Raw genomic sequence first — 26,893 nt, 5'->3', positions numbered from 1 at the left:
ATACATCAGTAAACATGAATAGTATACATCAGTAAACATGAATAATATACATCAGTAAACATGAATAATATACATTAGTAAACATGAATTATATACATTAGTAAACATGAATAATATACATCAGTAAACATGAATAATATACATTAGTAAACATGAATAATATACATCAGTAAACATGAATAATATACATTAGTAAACATGAATAATATACATTAGTAAACAAGAATAATAGACATCAGTAAACATGAATAATATACATCAGTAAACATGAATAGTATACATCAGTAAACATGAATAATATACATCAGTAAACATGAATAATATACATTAGTAAACATGAATTATATGCATTAGTAAACATGAATAATATACATCAGTAAACATGAATAATATACATTAGTAAACATGAATAATATACATCAGTAAACATGAATAATATACATTAGTAAACATCTGATTTAAAAGTCGTTCTTTGACATTGAGAATTATGTTTTATGGGGCGCTATTGCGACTGTTTACTGAATACTGGTATGATTATATATATATATATATATATATATATATATATATATATATATATATATATATATATATATATATATATATATATATATATATATATATATATATATATATATATATATATATATGCTATGTAGTTCTGTTGTATTGGTAAAAATTGATCCTGTAACTACTTGGTATCAGATCGATACCTAAATATTTGGTATCATCCAAAACCAATGTCAAGTATCAAAGAAGAGAAGAATCAGTGATTTTTACATTTTAACAGAAGTGTAGATATAGAACATGTTAAAACAGAAAATAAGCAGATATTAACAGTAAATGAACAAGTAGATGACAAAATAAAATGACACAATATGTTACTAATTAGGAGTCTTTGTGTGTTTACTTACTACTTACTACTACTTACTACTACTTGTAAACGTGTGAGCATATTAGCTAATGCTAACTATGCTAGCTTGTTTACATTATGATAGCATGTAGAGATATGCATGAAAACACTCCTACACACATCACACACGGGACACTTTAGTAAGTAAGAATAGTTTTAGTTATATTGTAAAACTTACAAACGTTGCTTGGAGTGATGAATGAAGAATATATACGAGTAGAAACGATATGGACGGCTAGAAGTTGAAACGGCACTTTTACTTCCGGTTTAAAGCTCAGTCTAAACAGAAGGGCACTGAAGCAGCTGCAGTGAGCGAACTCGTCCACAAGATGGCGGCGTAGCACACACAATTAAAACGTACTGACCGTGGTGTGGTCATGCTGGTGAGTGCCATCAAATAGTCTTGTTTTTAAACTCCACTGGTCTGGTGAGGTTTTGGGACTCTTATTGTGTTTGCAAAATGGACAAAACCTGTCAAAAAAAACAAAGGAAAAGCACACCTGCTTTTGAGAAGTGAAGTAAGTGGAAGCTCCGCCTCCAGAAGAAGGTTTTGCCCTGCTTTCTTGCCTGCAGGCGCATGAATTTTTTACTTGATGTTGAAGTTTGTAAATAGAAATGTTCACATAGAGAGGGGTTCTCAAATTGAGGTTCCACTCTATGTCACATACATTAGAGTGTCTTATCTAGTCTAGTCCAGTCCAGTCTAGTCTAGTCTAGACTAGTCAATACTTAAAGAATAGGCTATGTCTATCCAATATAGTGTTGTCTCCATACCAATATTTTGGTACCGGTACCAAAATGTATTTCAATACTTTTCTAAATAAAGGGGAGCACAAAAAATGTCCTTATTGTCTTTATTGTAACAACAAATGTTAGTGTACATGAAACATATGTTTATTATTGTCATTTAGTCCTTAAATAAAATAGTCAACATACTAGACAACTTGTCTTTTAGTAGTAAGTAAACAAACAAAGACTCCTAATTAGTCTGCTGACGTATGCAGTAACATATTGTGTCATTTATACACCTATTATTTTGTACACATTATGAGGGACAAACTGTAAAAAATGGATTATTCATCTACTTGTTCATTTACTGTTAATATCTGCTTATTTTCTGTTTTAACATGTTCTATCTACACTTCTGTTAAAATGTAATAATCACTTATTCTTCTCTTCTTTGATACTTGACATTAGTTTTGGATGATACCACACATTTAGGTATGGATCCGATACCAAGTAGTTACAGGATCATACATTGGTCATATTCAAAGTCCTCATGTGTCCAGGGACATATTTACTGACTTTATAAACATCATATGAAATTTAAAAAAAGACAATAAAAAAATATCAATGTAATCATAGTAGATACGCTCTAGTACTTGGTATCATTACAGTGGATGTCAGGTGTAGATCCACTTATGGCGTTTGTTTACATTGTGATGCCGGTGAGCTATTTTATCCTCCTACGGTGTGTAATGAAGCATGTTTAGCTATTCCTCCTCCTCCAGTGATAATGCTACTTGTAAGAAACTTACATTATTTGTCGCCCTGGAGACCAGGATTAGTGATTTAGAAGTAGCTAAAACACTGCGGATGGACGTTAGCTGATGTTAACTTCACCTTTATCTTGACTTTTTACACCAAAATGCGTCCATTCTCCCTTTCCTGTTTACACACTGTGTCTCCTTGTAAGTACTCTGTGTGTGTGTGCTGCCCAACATGCTCCTAAAAGCAGCAATGTCACCTGGGGAACAGGTACTTTTCAAACAGAGTATAGTACAGTTTTTTATTCATTAGTACGGTGATGCTATACTAGTACTGGTATACTACTCCAATATGTTACTTAAATATGTTTTCATGGGGAAATAAACTCATTTTTAAGGTGTGGCGGCTTTTATTTTGCAGTGGTGGCACACTCTGGTATGACGTGTTCCTTCATGCGTGCAGTTGTTGACGGTCAGTGTGCTCTCTTGTGTGTGCAGTACAGCAAGCACCTGTTTGTCCACATAGGACAGACCAACCCGTCCTACAGCGACCCCCTCCTAGAGGCCGTGGACATCCGGCAGATCTACGACAAGTTCCCTGAGAAGAAGGGCGGCCTCAAGGAGCTCTACGAGAAAGGCCCCCAGAACGCTTTCTTCCTCGTTAAATTTTGGGTACGTACTCGACTCATTGCCTGGTAGGTGGGAATGTAACCATGTACTGGTTTATATCACCGTTCTTGTCACCAAAACCATCAGGGTTAGCATTTTCATGGCAGTATTGTTGAACTGGTCAGTTATGTCTTATATAGAAATATGATGACATCATGACTAAAGTAGACTTATTCACTAAGTGTGTTACAACAAAAATGAGTTATAATAAAACATCAATTTGGATATAGAGAACATTTAATTATTCAATCACAAATATTAAAATTCTAGCAAACATGTAAAATGATGCAAACTATAACCTGCTAGCCAAGAATGTAGAACAATTGTTCTCAACTAAGGAGGAGAAATATCATGTTAATGTCATGTAAAAGATGTGTATGCACGTACAAGACTTAAAAGCTTTAGTATATCAGTATGTGGAATGAAATGATGGAATGGATGAAGTAAAGAAATGAAAGAAAGCTGCAATATGATTGACTTTAAGAGACTGTTCAAACTACAAGTCTTCACTAAGTACACACAACTAGAATTAGGATCAACATCTTCAACCTTTTTTTTACATAAAGATTATTTATGTATTTAATATTTGTTTACTTACTATGGTATATTATTTATTTATTATTTATGTATTTAATATTTGTTTACTTACTGTGGTATATTATTTATGTATTTAATATTTGTTTACTTACTGTGGTATATTATTTATTATTTATGTATTTAATATTTGTTTACTTACTATGGTATATTATTTATTTATTATTTATGTATTTAATATTTGTTTACTTACTATGGTATATCATTTATTTATTATTTATGTATTTAATATTTGTTTACTTACTATGGTATATTATTTATTTATTATTTATGTATTTGATATTTGTTTACTTGCTATGGTATATTATTTATGTATTTAATATGTGTTTACTTACTATGGTACATGATTTATTATGTATTCACTGTTGTGTTCCAGAGAAGAAGGAAATGGGATACAAGTGCTATTGTATGAAAAGGGGTAGGATTAAATAAGCTCTGCTTCTTCCTCCTCCTTTTCTAAAGTGCTCTAATGAAACAAGTGTACACATGTGATGCATGTAATTGATGAAGTGAAAGTGAAAGTGTGTGTGTGCAGGCGGACCTGAACAGCAGCGGCATGCAGGACGGTCCAGGCTCCTTCTATGGTGTGAGCAGCCAGTACAGCAGCATGGACAACATGACCATCACCGTCTCCACCAAGGTCTGCTCCTTCGGCAAGCAGGTGGTGGAGAAGGTGGAGGTAAGGACACGCCCCCTCCTCCTCCTTCGTCAGGTGGTGATGACTTCTCCCCCCCCCGTAGACGGAGTACGCCCGGCTGGAGGGAGGCAAGTGTGTGTACAGGATCCACCGCTCACCCATGTGCGAGTACATGATCAACTTCATCCATAAGCTCAAACACCTGCCTGAGAAGTACATGATGAACAGTGTGCTGGAAAACTTCACCATCCTGCAGGTACTCATCCATCCACACATCCATCCATCACTAACATCCATCCATACATCCATCACTAACAACACTGACACAGTCAACACCTGCCTGAAAAGTACAAACCCCGTTTCCATATGAGTTGGGAAATTGTGTTAGATGTAAATATAAACGGAATACAAATATTTGCAAATCATTTTCAACCCATATTCAGTTGAATATGCTACAAAGACAACATATTTGATGTTCAAACTCATAAACTTAATTTTTTTTTTGCAAATAATAATTAACTTAGAATTTCATGGCTGCAACACGTGCCAAAGTAGTTGGGAAAGGGCATGTTCACCACTGTGTTACATGGCCTTTCCTTTTAAAGGCCTACTGAAATGAATTTTTTTTTAATTTAAACGGGGATAGCAGATCCATTCTATGTGTCATACTTGATCATTTTGCGATATTGCCATATTTTTGCTGAAAGGATTTAGTAGAGAACATCGACGATAAAGTTCGCAACTTTTGGTCGCTGATAAAAAAAGCCTTGCCTGTACCGGAAGTAGCGTGACGTCACAGGTTGAAAGGCTCCTCACATTTCCCCATTGTTTACACCAGCAGCGAGAGCGATTCGGACTGAGAAAGCGACGATTACCCCATTAATTTGAGCCAGGATGAAAGATTCGTAGATGAGGTACGTGAGAGTGAAGGACTAGAGTGCAGTGCAGGACATATCTTTTTTCGCTCTGACTGTAACTTAGGTACAAGCTGGCTCATTGGATTCCACACTCTCTCCTTTTTCTATTGTGGATCACGGATTTGTATTTTAAACCACCTGGGATACTATATCCTCTTGAAAATGAGAGTCGAGAACGCGAAATGGACATTCACAGTGACTTTTATCTCCACGACAATACATCGGCGAAGCACTTTAGCTACGAGCTAACGTGATAGCATCGGGCTTAACTGCAGATAGAAACAAAATAAATAAACCCCTGACTGCAAGGATAGACAGAAGATCAACAATACTATTAAACCATGGACATGTAAATACACGGTTAATGCTTTCCAGCCTGGCGAAGCTTAACAATGCTGTTGCTAACGACGCCATTGAAGCTAACTTAGCAACGGGACCTCACAGAGCTATGCTAAAAACATTAGCTATCCACCTACGCCAGCCAGCCCTCATCTGCTCATCAACACCCGTGCTCACCTGCGTTCCAGCGATCGACGGAGCGACGAAGGACTTCACCCGATCACCGATGCGGTCGGCGGCTAGCGTCGGATAGCGCGTCTGCTATCCAAGTCAAAGTCCTCCTGGTTGTGTTGCTGCAGCCAACCGCTAATACACCGATCCCACCTACAGCTTTCTTCTTTGCAGTCTTCATTGTTCATTAAACAAATTGCAAAAGATTCACCAACACAGATGTCCAGAATACTGTGGAATTTTGCGATGAAAACAGAGCTTTTTTGTATTGGATTCAATGGGGTACCAATACTTCCGTTCACTCCGTGTCGTCACGCGCATACGTCATCATACAATAGACGTTTTCAACCGGAAGTTTAGCGGGAAATTTAAAATTGCACTTTATAAGTTAACCCGGCCGTATTGGCATGTGTTGCAATGTTAAGATTTCATCATTGATATATAAACTATCAGACTGCGTGGTCGGTAGTAGTGGCTTTCAGTAGGCCTTTAAGAACACTCAATAAACGATTGGGAACTGAGGAAACTAATTGTTGAAGCTTTGAAAGTGGAATTATTTCCCATTCTTGTTTTATGTAGAGCTTCAGTCGTTCAACAGTCCGGGGTCTCTGCTGTCGTATTTTACGCTTCATAATGCGCCACACATTTTCAATGGGAGACAGGTCTGGACTGCAGGCGGGCCAGGAAAGTACCCGCACTCTTTTTTTACGAAGCCACGCTGTTGTAAAACGTGCTGAATGTGGCTTGGCATTGTCTTGCTGAAATAAGCAGGGGCGTCCATGGTAACGTTGCTTGGATGGCAGCATATGTTGTTCCAAAACCTGTATGTACCTTTCAGCATTAATGGTGCCTTCACAGATGTGTAAGTTACCCATGTCTTGGGCACTAATACACCCCCATACCATCACACATGCTGGCTTTTGAACTTTGCGTCGATAACAGTCTGCATGGTTCCCTTCCCCTTTGGTCTGGATGACACAATGTCGAATATTTCCAAAAACAATTTGAAATGTGGACTCGTCAGACACAGAACACTTTTCCACTTTGCATGAGTCCATCTTAGATGATCTCGGGCCCAGAGAAGCCGGCGGCGTTTCTGGGTGTTGTTGATAAATAGCTTTCGCTTTGTATAGTAGAGTTTTAACTTGCACTTACAGATGTAGCGACCAACTGTATTTAGTGACAGTGGTTTTCTGAAGTGTTCCTGAGCTCATGTGGTGATATCCTTTAGAGATTGATGTCGGTTTTTGATACAGTGCCGTCTGAGGGATCGAAAGTCACGGTCATTCAATGTTGGTTTCTGGCCATGCTGCTTACGTGCAGTGATTTCTCCAGATTCTCTGAACCTTTTGATGATATTATGGAGCGTAGATGTTGAAATCCCTAAATTTCTTGCAATAGCACTTTGAGAAACGTTGTTCTTAAACTGTTTGACTATTTGCTCACGCAGTTGTGGACAAAGAGGTGTACCTCGCCCCATCCTTTCTTGTGAAAGACTGAGCATTTTTTGGGAAGCTGTTTTTATACCCAATCATGGCACCCACCTGTTCCCAATTAGCCTGCTCACCTGTGGGATGTTCCAAATAAGTGTTTGATGAGCATTCTTCAACTTTATCAGTATGTATTGCCACCTTTCCCAACTTCTTTGTCACGTGTTGCTGGCATCAAATTCTAAAGTTAATGATTATTTGCAACAAAAAAAAATGTTTATCAGTTTGAACATCAAATATGTTGTCTTTGTAGCATATTCAACTGAATATGGGTTGAAAATTATTTGCAAATCATTGTATTCCGTTTATATTTACATCTAACACAATTTCCCAACTCATATGAAAACGGGGTTTGTAATAAGGCTGTGACATAACAACATGTTCTTATTGCTTAAATGCAACCTGATGTCCTTCCTGTGAGACTGAGTGCAGTCAACATTTGCACTTCTGATTTAAGGCCGAAAAAAAGATCCATCATGCATGTTTACATCGCTTGTCACGTGATGGTATCCCCATGTGATGGCATCTCCATGTGATGACATCGCCATGTGATGGCATCTCCATGTGATGGCATCTCCATGTGCTGCAGGTGGTGACCAACCGTGACACGGAGGAGACGCTGCTGTGCATAGCCTTCGTCTTCGAGGTGTCCACCAGCGAGCACGGCGCTCAGTACCACGTCTACAGACTGGTGAAGGACTGACACCAGCACCACCTCTTGTGGCACAACACCACCAGGACATTCACACACACACACACACACACACACACACACACACACACACAAGGAATAAAAACATTGATCAGACCAGTACAGCGGAGGAACGTGATTGACTGTTGAAGGAAGGAGCAGGTGTCAAAGCGAAGGAGAAGACTCTTCTGACGGGGCTCCTGGCAGCGAGAACAAGGAACAGGACCACGGGGGGCAGAGCAGTGGTGTTTGCAGTAGCTTGTGTGAGGAACGACAAAGTGCCTTTTTTCTTCTCCAAAGACGCCTGCCACTCTTGATTGCCTTTTGTACTACCTCTTGTATTGTGTACACCAGCACATCATGGTCACATAACACCCTCACATGTCACCTATGAACAATCAAAGCCCTCACATGTCACCTACGAACACTCAAAGCCCTCACATGTCACCTACGAACACTCAACGCCCCCACATGTCACTTATGAACACTCAAAACCCTCACATGTCACCTATGAACACTCAAAACCCTCACATGTCACCTATGAACACTCAAAACCCTCACATGTCACCTACATGAACACTCAAAGCCCTCGCAGGTCACCTATATGAACACTCAAAACCTTCACGTCACCTAAATAAACACTCAAAGCCCTTGCATGTCACCTATATGAACAATCAACACCCTCACGTGTCACCTATGAACACTCAAAGCCCTCACATGTCACCTACATGGACACTCAAAACCCTCACATGTCACCTATGAACACTCAAACCCCTCACATGTCACCTACATGAACACTCAAAACCCTCACATGTCACCTATGAACAATCAAAGCCCTCACGTGTCACCTATGAACAATCAAAACCCTCACATGTCACCTACATGAACACTCAAAACCCTCACATGTCACCTATATGAACACTCAAAACCCTCACGTGTCACCTATGAACACTCAAAGCCCTCACATGTCACCTACATGGACACTCAAAACCCTCACATGTCACCTATGAACACTCAAACCCCTCACATGTCACCTACATGAACACTCAAACCCCTCACATGTCACCTACATGAACACTCAAAACCCTCACATGTCACCTATGAACAATCAAAGCCCTCACGTGTCACCTATGAACACTCAAAACCCTCACATGTCACCTATGAACACTCAAAACCCTCACATGTCACCTACATGAACACTCAAAACCCTCACATGTCACCTATGAACAATCAAAGCCCTCACGTGTCACCTATGAACAATCAAAACCCTCACATGTCACCTATGAACAATCAAAGCCCTCACATGTCACCTATGAACAATCAAAGCCCTCACATGTCACCTATTAACACTCAAAACCCTCACATGTCACCTATGAACAACCAAAATCCTCACATGTCACCTATGAACAATCAAAGCCCTCACATGTCACCTATGAACACTCAAAACCCTCACATATCACATGTGAACACTCAAAGCCCTCACATGTCACCTATGAACAATCAAAGCCCTCACATGTCACCTATGAACACGCAAAGCCCTCACATGTCACCTATGAACACTCAAAACCCTCACATGTCACCTATGAACACTCAAAACCCTCACATGTCACCTATGAACAATCAAAGCTCTCACATGTTACCTATGAACACTCGAAGCCCTCACATGTCACCTATGAACACTCAAAACCCTCACATGTCACCTATGAACACTCCTCTCAGTTATCCTTCCATGAAAGAAAGCATGTTTAAGTCTCATAGGTGAGCTGCATCAGCATTTTGTTCTGGTACTTCTGGTCTTACAAATGTTTCTTCTAGAAGCAGAGCTCCTTTTCCACCGACATTTCCAGGAAAGTTTTCAGGCCTAGGATTGTGAAAAGACACACCCCACTTTTACAGCAGGAAGGGGATTCACACGGCCCGGTTTGTTGCGGTTTACCTGACACGTGAAACGTGACAAATTGGCAGTGCACGGTCAATTTTAGTTGCCAAGTTGTCCAAACTTTTTTGGGGGTAAATTGATATTTTTCACTTTCAAAACCAACTAAATATTTATTTTACAGTATACCCTCCACTTGTGTTAAAGGTGCCGGGGACCCAAAAGGGTCCCAGTCCTTAAAGTGTTAAAGATAAGTCATATTTTGTTTTATTTACTTTCAACACTTCTTTAGCACCTATTAATCCACTTCAGATCTATTCAATGACTTTAAAATGACACTTTTCTTATGTATTACCCTTTTTTGTTGCAGAAAACACAAAATATGCAATATTTCCCCCCCCAAAAAAATTTCAAAGTGAAATATTCGATGTGAAAAATTTAATGTTTAATTTGTAAGAAAAAAAGGTTTGTGTTACTCTTATTTTGTAGTAGTATTTTCAAAATGAGTCGTAACCAAATATGCAGCAGGCCACACTTTGAGCATTGCATTTCTTAAAATAACTTTAATGGCAATTTGACCTTTTACCACAGCTTTTGCACAATGATGACCCCCCCCCTCTACCCCTTACACGAGACCCAACCTGGAATGCTGCCGTATGAATCCCCTCCCCCCGCAGGTACTTTGGTGGAAATCCCCCAGGTGAATAAAAAGTGTGGAAAAGAGGCTCTTGCTGGCCTCGTGGAGGTGTTTTTATGTCTGTGACTAATGTAGCGCACGTGACAAAGAATTGTCTGTACTGTGAGTCAACACTTCCCAAAGGAGACTCCTCTTTGTGTGGGATCCCAGCACAGAGGACACCAAATCTTTTGTTTCAAAAAGAAACTGCAAGCTGTGAAGTCTTGGGTGGACAAGAGAAGCTTCAGTGCTGGATTCTTATTTATGGGCTGGACCAGCAGATGTTGAATCCTGCGGGCTCTTTGGCTGGAGTCCTCTCAGCCGCCACTTGGACTATTCTTTCTTTTATATCACTTTTGTGTTTCCACTTTCTTCTCTTTTGACCTTCAGTGTTTGCGCTTCACTGAGAATAACGTGTGACTTTGACCCTGATGATGATGATGATGATGATGTATGCTTTGCAAAATGGTGTGGGACGCTCTTCTTGTTGTTGTTGTTGTTGTTGTTTTCCTTTTTGGTTGAAGGTGGTTTACTTTGTTACGATTGTGAGTTGCAATTTTATACTTCCAAATAGAGGTTGGACTATGTAATCAAACAATGTATCGAACAATAAAAGACACATGGTGCCTTTTGGGGGGCCATTGTCCCCTTTAAATAGTCTGATTGGATTTGTCCACGGGCAGCACGGCGGTAGAGGGGTTAGTGCGTCTTGCCTCACAATACGGAGGTCCTGGGTTCGATCCTGCGCTCGGGATCTTTCTGTGTGGAGTTTGCATGTTCTCCCAGCGACTGTGGGTTCCCTCCCACCTCCAAAGACATGCACCCAAGGATAGGCCCCTCCCACCTCCAAAGACATGCAGCTGGGGATAAGCCCCTCCCACCTCCAAAGACATGCACCCGGGGATAGGCTCCTCCCACCGCCAAAGACATGCACCTGGGGATAGGCCCCTCCCACCTCCAAAGACATATGCACCCGGGGTATAGGCCCCTCCCACCTCCAAAGACATGCACCTGGGGATAGGCCCCTCTCACCTCCAAGGACATGCACCTGGGGATAGGCCCCTCCCACCTCCAAAGACATATGCACCCGGGGATGGGCCCCTCCCACCTCCAAAGACATGCACCTGGGGATAGGCCCCTCCCACCTCCAAAGACACGCACCTGGGGATAGGCCCCTCCCACCTCCAAAGACACGCACCCAGGGATAGGCTCCTCCCACCGCCAAAGACATGCACCTGGGGATAAGCCCCTCCCACCTCCAAAGACATGCACCTGGGGATAGGCCGCTCCCACCTCCAAAATGGGGATAGGTTGATTGGCAACACTAAATGGTCCCTAGTGTGTGAATGTTTTCTATCTGTGTTGGCCCTGTGATGAGGTGGCGACTTGTCCAGGGTGTACACCGCCTTCCACCCGATTACAGCTGAGATAGGCTCCAGCGACCCCGAAAGAGACAAGCGGTAGAAAATAGACGGATGGATTTGTCCACTTTCAACTCATGACAATTATTTCTGCTGCACATTTTCCCTTCAAATAACATGTCTTGAACCTGAGGTCCTAATTCAGATTTTATTAGCTTGCTCATAATTAAATAAAAAAAAAAAAATGTCTTTAACACAATTTTTTTGTGTGGACTTTTTGCATGTGTACTACAACCTCATCATTCTCATCCCATTGGGGGATAAATAAAGTATATCCTATTAAAGTTACGCGTTAGTAACACGTTTTATGGCAAACAAATAAAAACCCTCTGATATTGACGCACAATGAACTGTTATCGTGGGCTGTCATGGAACTACATATCCCACAATGCCCCGGAAGCGGAAAGGAACCGGAAGCTGCTCAAACGCATAGTGTGTGATCGTATTTGTCCACTTTGAACTCACGACATGATATTTAGTTGACTCAATTATTTCTGCTCCACATTTTCCCTTAAAATAACATTTATTGAACCTAAGGTCCTACTTCAGATTTTATTAGCTAGCTCATAATTAAACTTTAAAAAACAAATTTAACATTTTTTTTTTTGTTTTTCCAAAATGGCGCTGCTGTTTTCTTTAACACAATTTTTTTGGTGAACTTTTTGCATCTGCACTACAACCTCATCATGCTCATAAAGTTACGCATTAGTAACAAATTGTATAGAAAACACAAATTATTGTTTTGAACTGCATATCCCAGAATTTCCCGGAAGCGAAAAAGAACCGGAAGCTGCTTTGAGGAGCTCAAACGCATTACACTTTTTTCATGCTTAAAACAAACGATCATTTTCAAATAATCATATGTAATTAAATTATATGTATCTTGCAGCGTATATATGATAACTAGAATCATAAAAATGTTTATACATGAATAGGTACCGTTTAAAGCCGAATATCAAATCGGGTTCCCACTTATTTTGAAAGGAATAAGTCAGACCGGATGTGAGGTCATCAGCGTGTGGGCTAAAAAGACTGTCCTGGGACGTAAACATCCTTTTAATGTTTATATATAATATTTCAACGCGGCTTGAATGTTCTGCTGAGCGTCACAAAGCAACTGACAATGACGTCACAAAGCAACTGACAATGACGTGTTTGTTCCTACGAATTCCTTTGGAGCGAAATGTTTTATCCTTCGAGTCGCCCCGTCCAGCCGGAAGTGTTTGACACTCGCGTTTAACTTTGCAAGCTTTCACTGCAGTTCGTCTTGTAAAGTTGCTCAGGTAAGTTTGAATTATTCAGCTCTTGACTTTCTTTTAAAGTCCTTGTTGGCGTCGCTCCAGTTTTTAACGCCATTGTGTAATAATACAATGACTTTAGCACGTGACTCGTCATTCATTCATTGTCTGCCAGCTTTTTTTTTTGATTGATTGAGACTTTTATTAGTAGGTTGCACAGTGAAGTACATATTCCGTACAATTGACCACTAAATGGTAACACCCGAATAAGTTTTTCAACTTGTTTAAGTCGGGGTCCACTTAAATTGATTCATGATACAGATATATACTATCATATATACTATCATCATAATACAGTCATCACACAAGATAATCACATTGAATTATTTACATTATTTACAATCAGGGGTGTGGAGGGGGGGGGGGGATATGGACATCAAGTAGTGATGTCCATAGTGATATCAAGAGGAGCTACAGTCGGAATAAAAACACCTACTGTTTATATCCAAACTATTGTTGTTGTTTCTCTTGAAAAACACCTACTGTTTATATCCAAACTATTGTTGTTGTTTCTCTTGAAAAACACCTACTGTTTATATCCAAACTATTGTTGTTGTTTCTCTTGAAAAACACCTACTGTTTACATCCAAACTATTGTTCTTTTTCTTGAAAAACACCTACTGTTTACATCCAAACTATTGTTGTTGTTTCTCTTGAAAAACACCTACTGTTTACATCCAAACTATTGTTCTTTTTCTTGAAAAACACCTACTGTTTACATCCAAACTATTGTTGTTGTTTCTCTTGAAAAACACCTACTGTTTACATCCAAACTATTTTTCTTTCTCTTGAAAAACACCTACTGTTTACATCCAAACTATTGTTCTACTTTCTCTTGAAAAACACCTACTGTTTACATCCAAACTATTGTTGTTCTTTCTCTAGAAAAACACCTACTGTTTACATCCAAACTATTGTTGTTTCTCTTGAAAAACACATACTGTTTACATCCAAACTATTGTTCTTTCTCTTGAAAGACACCTACTGTTTACATCCAAACTATTGTTCTTTCTCTTGAAAAACACCTACTGTTTACATCCAAACCATTGTTGTTCTTTCTCTTGAAAAACACCTACTGTTTACATCCAAACCATTGTTGTTGTTTCTCTTGAAAAACACCTACTGTTTACATCCAAACTATTGTTGTTGTTTCTCTTGAAAAACACCTAATGTTTACATCTAAACTATTTTTGTTCTTTCTCTTGAAAAACACCTAATGTTTACATCTAAACTATTGTTGTTCTTTCTCTTGAAAAACACCTAATGTTTACATCCAAACTATTGTTGTTGTTTCTTCATCAAAAACACCTAATGTTTACATCCAAACTATTGTTGTTGTTTCTCTTGAAAAACACCTGCTGTTTACATCCAAACTATTGTTCTACTTTCTCTTGAAAAACACCTACTGTTTACATCCAAACTATTGTTCTTTCTCTTGAAAAACACCTACTGTTTACATCCAAACTATTGTTCTTTCTCTTGAAAAACACCTACTGTTTACATCCAAACTATTGTTGTTGTTTCTCTTGAAAAACACTACTGTTTACATCCAAACTATTGTTCTTTCTCTTGAAAGACACCTACTGTTTACATCCAAACTATTGTTGTTGTTTCTCTTGAAAAATACCTAATGTTTACATCTAAACTATTGTTGTTCTTTCTCTTGAAAAACACCTAATGTTTACATCTAAACTATTGTTGTTCTTTCTCTTGAAAAACACCTAATGTTTACATCCAAACTATTGTTGTTGTTTCTCTTGAAAAACACCTAATGTTTACATCTAAACTATCGTTGTTGTTTCTCTTGAAAAACACCTACTGTTTACATCCAAACTATTGTTGTTGTTTCTCTTGAAAAACACTACTGTTTACATCCAAACTATTGTTCTTTCTCTTGAAAGACACCTACTGTTTACATCCAAACTATTGTTGTTGTTTCTCTTGAAAAATACCTAATGTTTACATCTAAACTATTGTTGTTCTTTCTCTTGAAAAACACCTAATGTTTACATCTAAACTATTGTTGTTCTTTCTCTTGAAAAACACCTAATGTTTACATCCAAACTATTGTTGTTGTTTCTCTTGAAAAACACCTAATGTTTACATCTAAACTATCGTTGTTGTTTCTCTTGAAAAACACCTGCTGTTTACATCCAAATTATTGTTCTACTTTCTCTTGAAAAACACCTACTGTTTACATCCAAACTATTGTTCTTTCTCTTGAAAAACACCTACTGTTTACATCCAAACTATTGTTCTTTCTCTTGAAAAACACCTACTGTTTACATCCAAACTATTGTTGTTGTTTTTCTTGAAAAACACTACTGTTTACATCCAAACTATTGTTCTTTCTCTTGAAAAACACCTACTGTTTACATCCAAACTATTGTGGTTCTTTCTCTTGAAAAACACCCACTGTTTACATCCAAACTATTGTTGTTCTTTCTCTTGAAAAACACCTACTGTTTACATCCAAACTATTGTTGTTCTTTCTCTTGAAAAACACCTGTTTATATCCAAACTATTGTTCTTTCTCTTGAAAAACACCTACTGTTTACATCCAAACTACTGTTTTTTCTCTTGAAAAACACCTACTGTTTATATCCAAACTATTGTTCTTTCTCTTGAAAAACACCTACTGTTTACATCCAAACCATTGTTGTTGTTTCTCTTGAAAAACACCTACTGTTTACATCCAAACTATTGTTGTTGTTTCTCTTGAAAAACACCTAATGTTTACATCTAAACTATTTTTGTTCTTTCTCTTGAAAAACACCTAATGTTTACATCTAAACTATTGTTGTTCTTTCTCTTGAAAAATACCTAATGTTTACATCCAAACTATTGTTGTTGTTTCTTCATCAAAAACACCTAATGTTTACATCCAAACTATTGTTGTTGTTTCTCTTGAAAAACACCTGCTGTTTACATCCAAACTATTGTTCTACTTTCTCTTGAAAAACACCTACTGTTTACATCCAAACTATTGTTCTTTCTCTTGAAAAACACCTACTGTTTACATCCAAACTATTGTTCTTTCTCTTGAAAAACACCTACTGTTTACATCCAAACTATTGTTGTTGTTTCTCTTGAAAAACACTACTGTTTACATCCAAACTATTGTTCTTTCTCTTGAAAGACACCTACTGTTTACATCCAAACTATTGTTGTTGTTTCTCTTGAAAAATACCTAATGTTTACATCTAAACTATTGTTGTTCTTTCTCTTGAAAAACACCTAATGTTTACATCTAAACTATTGTTGTTCTTTCTCTTGAAAAACACCTAATGTTTACATCTAAACTATCGTTGTTGTTTCTCTTGAAAAACACCTGCTGTTTACATCCAAATTATTGTTCTACTTTCTCTTGAAAAACACCTACTGTTTACATCCAAACTATTGTTCTTTCTCTTGAAAAACACCTACTGTTTACATCCAAACTATTGTTCTTTCTCTTGAAAAACACCTACTGTTTACATCCAAACTATTGTTGTTGTTTCTCTTGAAAAACACTACTGTTTACATCCAAACTATTGTTCTTTCTCTTGAAAAACACCTACTGTTTACATCCAAACTATTGTGGTTCTTTCTCTTGAAAAACACCTACTGTTTATATCCAAACTATTGTTCTTTCTCTTGAAAAACACCTACTGTTTACATCCAAACTACTGTTTTTTCTCTTGAAAAACACCTACTGTTTATATCCAAACTATTGTTCTTTCTCTTGAAAAACACCGACTGTTTACATCCAAACTATTGTTCTTTCTCTTGAAAAACACCTACTGTTTACATCCAAACTACTGTTTTTTCTCTTGAAAAACACCTACTGTTTATATCCAAACTATTGTTCTTTCTCTTGAAAAACACCGACTGTTTACATCCAAACTATTGTTGTTTTTTCTCCTGAAAAACACCTACTGTTTACATCCAAACTATTGTTGTTTCTCTTGAAAAACACCTACTATTTACATCCAAACTATTGTTCTTTCTCTTGAAAAACACCTACTGTTTACATCCAAACTATTGTTCTTTCTCTTGAAAAACACCTACTGTTTACATCCAAGCTATTGTTCTTTCTCTTGATAAAAACACCTACTGTTTACATCCAAACTATTGTTCTTTCTCTTGAAAAACACCTACTGTTTACATCCAAACTATTGTTCTTTCTCTTGAAAAACACCTACTGTTTACATCCAAACTAATGTTCTTTCTCTTGAAAAACACCTACTGTTTACATCCAAACTATTGTTGTTCTTTCTCTTGAAAAACACCTACTGTTTACATCCAAACTATTGTTCTACTTTCTCTTGAAAAACACCTACTGTTTACATCCAAACTATTGTTCTACTTTCTCTTGAAAAACACCAACTGTTTACATGCAAACTATTGTTCGTTCTCTTGAAAAACACCTACAGTTTACATCCAAACTATTGTTCTACTTTCTCTTGAAAAACACCTACTGTTTACATCAAAACTATTGTTCTTTCTCTTGAAAAACACCTACAGTTTACATCCAAACTATTGTTCTACTTTCTCTTGAAAAACACCTACTGTTTACATCAAAACTATTGTTCTTTCTCTTGAAAAACACTTACTGTTTACATCAAAACTATTGTTCTTTCTCTTGAAAAACACCTACTGTTTATATCAAAACTATTGTTCTTTCCCTTGGAAAAACACCTACTGTTTACATCGACGACGCCATGTTTACATCAATGTTTTCGGCCATGTTTACATCGATGACACCTACTGTTTACATCCAAACTATTGTTCTTTCTCTTGAAAAGGCAACTATAATTCAGCACAGCGTCTACTTTTAGGTGCTAAAATTAGTAACCTTTGTTTCCCCTTTTTCACCCTTGGGTCCCAAAATGGTCACTCATAAATAATGTTCATCAATAATGTTTACTTGTTTTTTTACTCTCGCCACATCAAATCTTTACACCAATGTCACCGATTCATTGTCAATAAAAAGTATTAAATATATTTTGTGAAACTTATGCCCATAAATGGTATTAAAAAGCGTTACATTTGATGTCCAGTCATTAAAAAGTCGTAAAGGGGTGAACTGAACATGCTATTAGCTAACCGCAAGTCAGCCATTTAAAGGCAGGCAGCAGTTAACGGTGCCAAATGTCACTGGCGTGGCCAACAAAGCAACTTTTGCTGTTGCCACGACGCCACCACAACTGGAAGCTGCTGCTACCACTACAGAAAAAAAAATCTGTTAAGTTTTGTGAGCCAATTTTAATTCACCATAGAGGAACAGTTAATGTGAACTGTTCAACTGTTCCATTGTCAGACAGTTGAGTCTGTACAGAAAGTTGTAAGATTTTGACTAATTCTAATCACCAGGTACATACAGTAGGGCGTGGCCATTACATTTGTTTTCAGCGGCACCAAAAAGGTAATTCAAAGCATTCAAAAACCCTGCATTTCCGGTCAGGAAGTCTTCATACCGACAGCCATCTGACTGTATAATGCATATGTTCCTTTTGACTGTACATGTACTGTAAATGTATAATGTATTTATATTCACATGTGAATAATGCTGTATAATAGACTGTATTTATATTATTCACATGTGACTAATGATGTATAATGGACTGTATTTATATTATTCACATGTGAATAATGCTGTATAATTGACTGTATTTATGTTATTCACATGTGAATAATGTTGTATATTATACTGTATTTGTTATTCACATGTGAATAATGCTGTATAATGGACTGTATTTGTTATTCACATGTGAATAATGCTGTATAGTAGACTGTATTTATTTTATTCACATGTGAATAATGCTGTATAGTAGACTGTATGTATTTTATTAACATGTGAATAATGCTGTATAATAGACTGTATTTATGTTATTCACATGTGAATAATGCTGTATATTAGACTGTATTTATGGTAATCACATGTGAATATTGCTGTATAATGAAACAATGAAAATGTATAATATTACAAACCCCGTTTCCATATGAGTTGGAAAATTGTGTTAGATGTAAATATAAACGGAATACAATGATTTGCAAATCCTTTTCAACCCATATTCAGTTGAATATGCTACAAAGACAACATATTTGATGTTCAAACTGATAAACATTTTTTTTTTTTGCAAATAATCATTAACTTTAGAATTTGATGCCAGCAACACGTGACAAAGAAGTTGGGAAAGGTGGCAATAAATACTGATAAAGTTGAGGAATGCTCATCAAACACTTATTTGGAACATCCCACAGGTGAACAGGCAAATCGGGAACAGGTGGGTGCCATGATTGGGTATAAAAGTAGATTCCATGAAATGCTCAGTCATTCACAAACAAGGATGGGGCGAGGGTCACCACTTTGTCAACAAATGCCTTAGCAAATTGTTGAACAGTTTAAGAAAAACCTTTCTCAACCAGCTATTGCAAGGAATTTAAGGATTTCACCATCTACGCTCCGTGATATCATCAAAGGGTTCAGAGAATCTGGAGAAATCACTGCACGTAAGCAGCTAAGCCCGTGACCTTCCATCCCTCAGGCTGTACTGCATCAACAAGCGACATCAGTGTGTAAAGGATATCACCACATGGGCTCAGGAACACTTCAGAAACCCACTGTCAGTAACTACAATTGGTCGCTATATCTGTAAGTGCAAGTTAAAACTCTCCTATGCAAGGCGTAAACCGTTTATCAACAACACCCAGAAACGCCGTCGGCTTCGCTGGGCCTGAGTTCATCTAAGATGGACTGATACAAAGTGGAAAAGTGTTCTGTGGTCTGACGAGTCCACATTTCAAATTGTTTTTGGAAACTGTGGACGTCGTGTCCTCCGGACCAAAGAGGAAAAGAACCATCCGGATTGTTATAGGCGCAAAGTGTAAAAGGCAGCATGTGTGATGGTATGGGGGTGTATTAGTGCCCAAGACATGGGTAACTTACACATCTGTGAAGGCGCCATTAATGCTGAAAGGTACATACAGCTTTTGGAGCAACATATGTTGCCATCCAAGCAACGTTACCATGGACGCCCCTGCTTATTTCAGCAAGACAATGCCAAGCCACGTGTTATATCAACGTGGCTTCATAGTAAAAGAGTGCGGGTACTAGACTGGCCTGCCTGTAGTCCAGACCTGTCTCCCATTGAAAATGTGTGGCGCATTATGAAGCCTAAAATAGCACAAGGGAGACCCCCGGACTGTTGAACAACTTAAGCTGTACATCAAGCAAGAATGGGAAAGAATTCCACCTGAGAAGCTTCAAAAATGTGTCTCCTCAGTTCCCAAACGTTTACTGAGTGTTGTTAAAAGGAAAGGCCATGTAACACAGTGGTGAACATGCCCTTTCCCAACTACTTTGGCACGTGTTGCAGCCATGAAATTCTAAGTTCATTATTATATGCAAAAAAAAAATAAAGTTTATGAGTTTGAACATCAAATATGTTGTCTCTGTAGTGCATTCAACTGAATATGGGTTGAAAAGGATTTGCAAAAAGTATTCCGTTTATATTTACATCCAACACAATTTCCCAACTCATATGGAAACGGGGTTTGTATATTTAGATGATTTGCAACAACTGGCATTTCTCCTTTTTCTATTTGGGCCCCTCGTGACCCAGCGGGTGCCAGGTCAGCTCCTTTCACACACAACACTCACACAGTGACGTCACTCTTTTCCACTGGTGCTGCAACGTAGGCGGTGACAACTACCCTCACACCTCTTTTATATAGCCATAGAACACCTCAACTTAGGCAATGACAACTACCCTCACACCTGGTTTATATAACCATAGAACACCTCAAACTCTGTCAGCTCTGCAGAAGTCTCACTTTAGTCGCTGACTGTGCACTTTTTAATTTATTAGTGAAGTCAGCTGATAGCAGACTGGAGGATTGTTGTGGCAGCATCATCATGGATCAGACCCAGGACATCACCATCCAGGTCTTCTCTCTCAACTGCTGGTGAGCGCACGCACACACACACACACACACACACACACACACACACACACACACACACACACACACACACACACACACACACACACACACACACACACACACACACAAACAATTTTAACTAGCTAACTCAGTCACTTAGTTAGTTGGAGCTAACTCAACTCACTCCATTTTGACAGCACTTGATATTTCACTTTTAGTCATGGTCTTTGACTTTCATAGTCATGGTCGACAGTCATGGTCTTTGACTTTTAGTCAGTCTTTGACTTTTAGCGATGGTCTTTGACTTTCATAGTCATGGTCTTTGACTTTTAGTCAGTATTTGACTTTTAGTGATGGTCTTTGACTTTCATAGTCATGGTCTTTGACTTTTAGTCAGTCTTTGACTTTTGGTCATGGTCTTTGACTTTCATAGTCATGGTCTTTGACTTTTAGTCATGGTCTTTGACTTTCATAGTCATGGTCTTTGACTTTTAGATAGTATTTGACTTTTAGTCATGGTCTTTGACTTTCATAGTCATGGTCTTTGACTTTTGGTCAGTATTTGACTTTTAGTCATGGTCTTAGACTCAAGTCATGGCCCTTGACTTTTAGTCAGTATTTGACTTTTAGTCATGGTCTTTGACTTTTAGTCATGGTCTTTGACTTTTAGTCATGGCCTTTGACTTTTAATCATGGTCTTTGACTTTTAGTCATGGTCTTTAACTCAAGTCGTGGCTTTTGACTTTGAGTCACGGTCTTTGACTTTGAGTCACGGTCTTTGACTTTTAGTCAGTCTTTGACTTTTAGCCACGGTCTTTGACTTTTAGTCACGGTCTTTGACTTTTAGTCACGGTCTTTGACTTTTAGTTACGGTCTTTGACACTGTTCAGACCTCCTGAGCCTCGACCAATCCGCAGGAACACGTGTTAGTTTCCATCAAACGGAGAATGAAACTTGTCTCACACCTTTCTGTGTTTTCTTTGTCTTTGAGGGCGGTTGCCATGGACTTTGTTCATGAACAAACTTAAACACATGCTTGAGTCACAGCTGACATGATGCTTTAGTTTACAGAGAAGTCCATGTCAGAATGTACTTTAGTAATTGTGGTTCTTACAAAAAATATATCTTATAAAATATAAAAGCTAAAATGTCTCAAAGCTCTGCCCCTTTAATTAGTGCATACTAAATCATTTAACTTTAGCCTACTACTACAACCATATTATTTACCAGCAACATAAAGTGAAACAGAGGCAGAGGTGTCCTGCCACAGTCAGTAACAAATAAACAGAAAACAGTAGTGGTGGTAGATAGACACAGAGCTTCATCAAACATCTGATCCACTGAACAAAGAGCTCCAAAAATCTTGATCCTACACTTCTCTTTTGTAAAGTAAATCTCAACAGCCGATATGGGCATCTACATCAACTATATGATTTGCCTGAGAAGCTGGACAGGACAAAAAAATAAAATAAATAAAAAAAAATATATATATATATATTTTTTTTGTGGCGGCCTTAATTATTTCGTGGCGGGCCGCAACAAATAAATGAATGTGTGGGAAACACTGCACGCACACACACACACACACACACACACACACACACACACACACACACACACACACACACACACACACACACAAACAATTTTAACTAGCTAACTCAGTCACTTAGTTAGTTGTAGCTAACTCAACTCACTCCATTTTGACAGCACTAGATATTTCACTTTTAGTCATGGTCTTTGACTTTCATAGTCATGGTCTTTGACTTTTAGTCAGTCTTTGACTTTTAGCGATGGTCTTTGACTTTCATAGTCATGGTCTTTGACTTTTAGTCAGTATTTGACTTAGTGATGGTCTTTGACTTTCATAGTCATGGTCTTTGACTTTTAGTCAGTCTTTGACTTTTAGTCATGGTCTTTGACTTTCATAGTCATGGTTTTTGACTTTTAGTCATGGTCTTTGACTTTCATAGTCATGGTCTTTGACTTTTAGATAGTATTTGACTTTTAGTCATTGTAGAGCCCTTACCTTTGGGCTGGTACCGAGGGCGACTGTGTTGACCAGTTTGACGCGTGTAAATGATAGAATGTCCAGTACTGTAGAACTGTGTTTGGATATGACAATCCGTTTATTCCAGCTATCTAAATTAAATCAAATGTAAGTTATATAACATAAAGTATGCTAACCTTGAATGGCACATTGTCACAGCATTGTCACGGCAAGACACGACACGTCACGTCACAAACACGAACACGACCACGACCACGTCACGAACACGATCGAAAACTGTTTGTCCTCCAATCGCCCTCCCATGCTCACACCTGAACCCAATTTAAAGGAGGCTACCATGGTAACCGCACCATAGCAACAGTCACCTCCCTGTCAACCCTTCCTGGTTCCTAACAGGAAGTGGGTGGAGCACTCTGCCGAAAAGGAAATTAAACATGCTGAACCCAACAATCAATTAGAGAAAATAAAAATAAAAACAATATAAACAAATAAGGAATTTTGGCTCCAACACTCCGGCCCCCAATTGAGAAGGGCAGGATGCCATGAACAATTCAAAATAAATAACAATGGAGCCATAAATATAAACCTTAATAATAACCATCTTTGAGTTAGAGTTTTTTCAGTTTTGATTTTAGCAGAACACACCAATGCTTTTTTATCTGGATAAGTCTCCATGACTCTTCCAAGTAACCAAGAGTCACGTGGAGCGGTGTTGTCTGCGATCAGTACAAAATGTCATTTGGGACGAGACTTCTTCTGTTTGCTCCACCTCTGCCGCTCCTGTAGCAAAGGTAAATACTCTCTTAACCAGCGTTTCCAGCATAGGTCAGAGATGTATTGGACTTGTCTTCTTTTTTAGTGCAGCTTTAATGCGCATCATTTCCTGATCCACTTTGTCACTTAGTGATTTCCTCGTTTGACTCATCTCCAATAGAGTCATTTTCAGGATCCAGGCGACTGACCTCTCAGGGTCCTCCGCTGCGATCCCATACTCCAACATATCAGCTGGCCATTCTTCCTCTGTTTCTTCCGAAACATTTCCTGATCCACTTCAACTCCTCTTGAGGCTTTTTCTGCAGGAATTTGAGTGGTATTAATGTACCGCCATTGTGTGACATCAGAAATCTTGCGTCTTTCCCTCCTTTTCCGACCAAGTATGCGTTGCCTAGCAGAGTACTTTTTGTTGGGCAGAGACACATCATCTTTTTTAAAGGGAAGTTCCAAAGTGTTGTGTCCATTTTGAAGCTTGCAAGGTTTAGTCATGACCTTCATGAACTTCATGTCATCTCTAGAAATGTCTTCTGGTGACCTGTCGTGTAAATCATGGTTATATTGATTTTGCAGCAGCTCCTCTTGCTTCGTTATGGAGGTCCTGTTAACAGTAGTAGTGGAGCAGCCAATCTTACTCCTCTTCTTACTGTAATCAGGAAGGCCATTGATGACCCACCCCAATAGGGTCTTAACGGCATATGGTCCATTTCCATGACTGTTGACCACTTCCCAGGGTTCAAGCAGTTTATACGCATTGGTCCCAATCACTAGCTCTACATCGGCTTGAATGCAAGGAAGAGTGACGCCATCCAAGTATGGCCATTTAGCCAACTCCTCTTTATTGATGAGGTTGTTTGTAGTTATGGGCATCCTTTTTTGGGTGTAGACCTTGGGAAGGTCGTAGAACTGTTGCCCAGTAAGGCTTGAAATCTTTAAGTCTGTCAGCATGTAACTGGAAATTTATGTTTTTGGGCCCATGGTTAGGAGATTGATTTGAGTTTTTCTTCCTTTCAAGTTGAGCTTGGTCATCAAATTTTCAGAACAAAATGTATCTGTGCTGCCCGGATCCAAGAATGCATAGGTTTTTATGACTGGGTGTCCTTTGCTGGACTTTATCTGTACAGGCAGAATTGACAGAATCCTATTTCCAGCCCCCGTTTGTTCACATGTTTGCAGCGATATTTGTGCATTACTCACAGATGGTCCTCTTGCCTTATTTTGGTTTGGAATTATGTTGCTTGCTCTTTCCTTCTGACCAATATGAAGCAGACTTGGATGATTTTTCTTGCATATCTTGCAGGTCAAGCGCTTATCACAATGCCTGCTAAGATGTCCAACATGAAGACACCCAAAACAGATTCCTTTCTGTCTTATGAAAGTTATCTTCTCTCTGTGGGTCTTCTCCTCCAACTGAGGACACTGGTCAAGAGCATGATTTTTAGAGCAGCAAACACAGGCGTTTGTGGTACGAGCAGGTGCACTTTGCTTTGGAACATGTTTAAATGTGGTTTGATCTTCCGCTTCAGGGGTTTCGATATTAATGGTTGTGGCAAAACTGCTACCTTGGAATTTGGGTTTACTTTGTGATTTTGTTGCTTTTACAGGGTTACTTCCTGTAGTCTGTGGTGCATTCTGGATGTCTCCAAAGACTGGGTCAGAGATAATTTTCACCTGTCGCTCAATGAATGCAACAATGTCTGAGAACTGAGGTCTGCGATGGTGGTTTTCCATTATGTTGCATGCAGAGACTCTCCAGCTTTCTCGCAGCTTGTACGGCAGCTTGAAGATTACTGTTTTCATGTTAGCTGGCATATTAAGTTCCTGCATGTACTGCACGTTTTCCATGGCAGTGCAACATTCTCGAAGGTACAGTGAGTAGGCTTGCAGAGCTCGTACGTCTTCAGACTTTACCAAAGGCCAGTTAAACACTTTCTCCATGTAAGCTGCTGTTATCTGGTACTGGTCACCAAAGTGTTTTTCCAACAAATACTTTGCCATCTCATAGCCTCTATCTGGGGGCATGTGTTGACAGCTACGCACCAGTTCTTTAGGTTGACCCCTAGTGTACATTTCCAGATAATACAAACAGTCTCCTTTGTTGCTTGCGTTTTTCTCAATACATTGCACAAATGCTCTGACAAAGGTTCTGTACCGTAATGGATCACCATCAAAATAGGGAATCTCCCTTGGTGGGAGTAGATGAGAAGTTTGCAACGACATTTGCAATGTTGCAATCTCATTTTGCCTGTGCAATAAATCAATTACAGTAGGGGTGCCATTGGTTGGAGGGGAAATGTTAGTTTGCTGTACAGGGAGGTCCATGTGGGTTGTAGGGCTATGGTCCTGCACTGTATTCCAAGAGACTTGCTGATGTTTTGGTAAAGAAGGTGGTGGTTGCAGTTGTACCTGTATGGGTTTAGGGTGTGAAAGCATGGACTGTTGCTCTTGCCAAAAGGTGGGTGGTTGAATGAGAAGTGGTGTCCTATATTGTAGTTGCCACGCTGTTATTTGTTGTTGCTCAGATGGATGGTGAATAGACTGTGGTGGAGGTGGTGGTGAAGCTTGGCTTGACTGCTGCTGTGTGAGGGGTTGATAGTCCTTAGCCTGGGGGTTGAGAGTGACTGGTGGTTCCTTGGTTCTCTGTAAGTAGGAGCTCATGCCATCAGATGCTGTATGGGAGGAAGCATGCAGGCTGGGAGCTTTTAAAACTGCTAATTTCGCATCAGCAGCTGCCAATTGAGCATCCAGATCCATCTTTTCCTTTTTCTTTCTGATTCTTTCCCTCTCTTCCAATTTCCTTTTTATCCTTTCCTCCTCCTCTTCCAATGCATGTTTTTCCTTTAGAGCTGCAGAGCGGACAGCGAGGGCAGCCCTTTCGGCCTCTGCCTGTCTGCGAGCTGAGGAGGTGCTTGACCGACTAGAACCAGAGTGTGTGTGACTCCCATGTGATTTGTGACTTATAACATTAGAAATGCTGTCATTTGGATTAATTTCGCTTTCCAA

The 26,893-nt window shown here is 38.8% G+C and overlaps 2 protein-coding genes across 7 annotated transcripts in view; both read left to right on the top strand.

Moving 5' to 3' along the window:
• tead3b (TEA domain family member 3 b) overlaps positions 1 to 12,201 on the top strand; it is a 150,140-nt gene extending 137,939 nt beyond the window's left edge. For all 6 annotated transcript variants that reach the window (XM_062038115.1, XM_062038112.1, XM_062038110.1 and 3 more), the window contains 4 exons: positions 2,899 to 3,072; positions 4,199 to 4,342; positions 4,404 to 4,556; positions 7,807 to 12,201. In XM_062038115.1, the coding sequence (XP_061894099.1) occupies positions 2,899 to 3,072; positions 4,199 to 4,342; positions 4,404 to 4,556; positions 7,807 to 7,920 (585 nt within the window). In that variant the 3' untranslated portion in view covers positions 7,921 to 12,201. The remainder of the gene's footprint in view (positions 1 to 2,898; positions 3,073 to 4,198; positions 4,343 to 4,403; positions 4,557 to 7,806) is intronic.
• Positions 12,202 to 12,878: 677 nt separating this feature from the next.
• Positions 12,879 to 26,893, top strand: part of smpd2b (sphingomyelin phosphodiesterase 2b) — a 39,150-nt gene continuing 25,135 nt past the window's right edge. Inside the window, exons 1-2 of the mRNA XM_062037476.1 lie at positions 12,879 to 13,164; positions 21,033 to 21,129. Of these exons, the coding sequence (XP_061893460.1) occupies positions 21,080 to 21,129 (50 nt within the window). The 5' untranslated portion in view covers positions 12,879 to 13,164; positions 21,033 to 21,079. The remainder of the gene's footprint in view (positions 13,165 to 21,032; positions 21,130 to 26,893) is intronic.

Source organism: Entelurus aequoreus, linkage group LG26, assembly GCF_033978785.1.
Source record: "Entelurus aequoreus isolate RoL-2023_Sb linkage group LG26, RoL_Eaeq_v1.1, whole genome shotgun sequence".
Taxonomy (NCBI): Eukaryota; Metazoa; Chordata; class Actinopteri; order Syngnathiformes; family Syngnathidae; genus Entelurus; species Entelurus aequoreus.
Note: the sequence above shows the minus strand (reverse complement) of the source record. Positions and strands in the feature narration are given on the sequence as shown.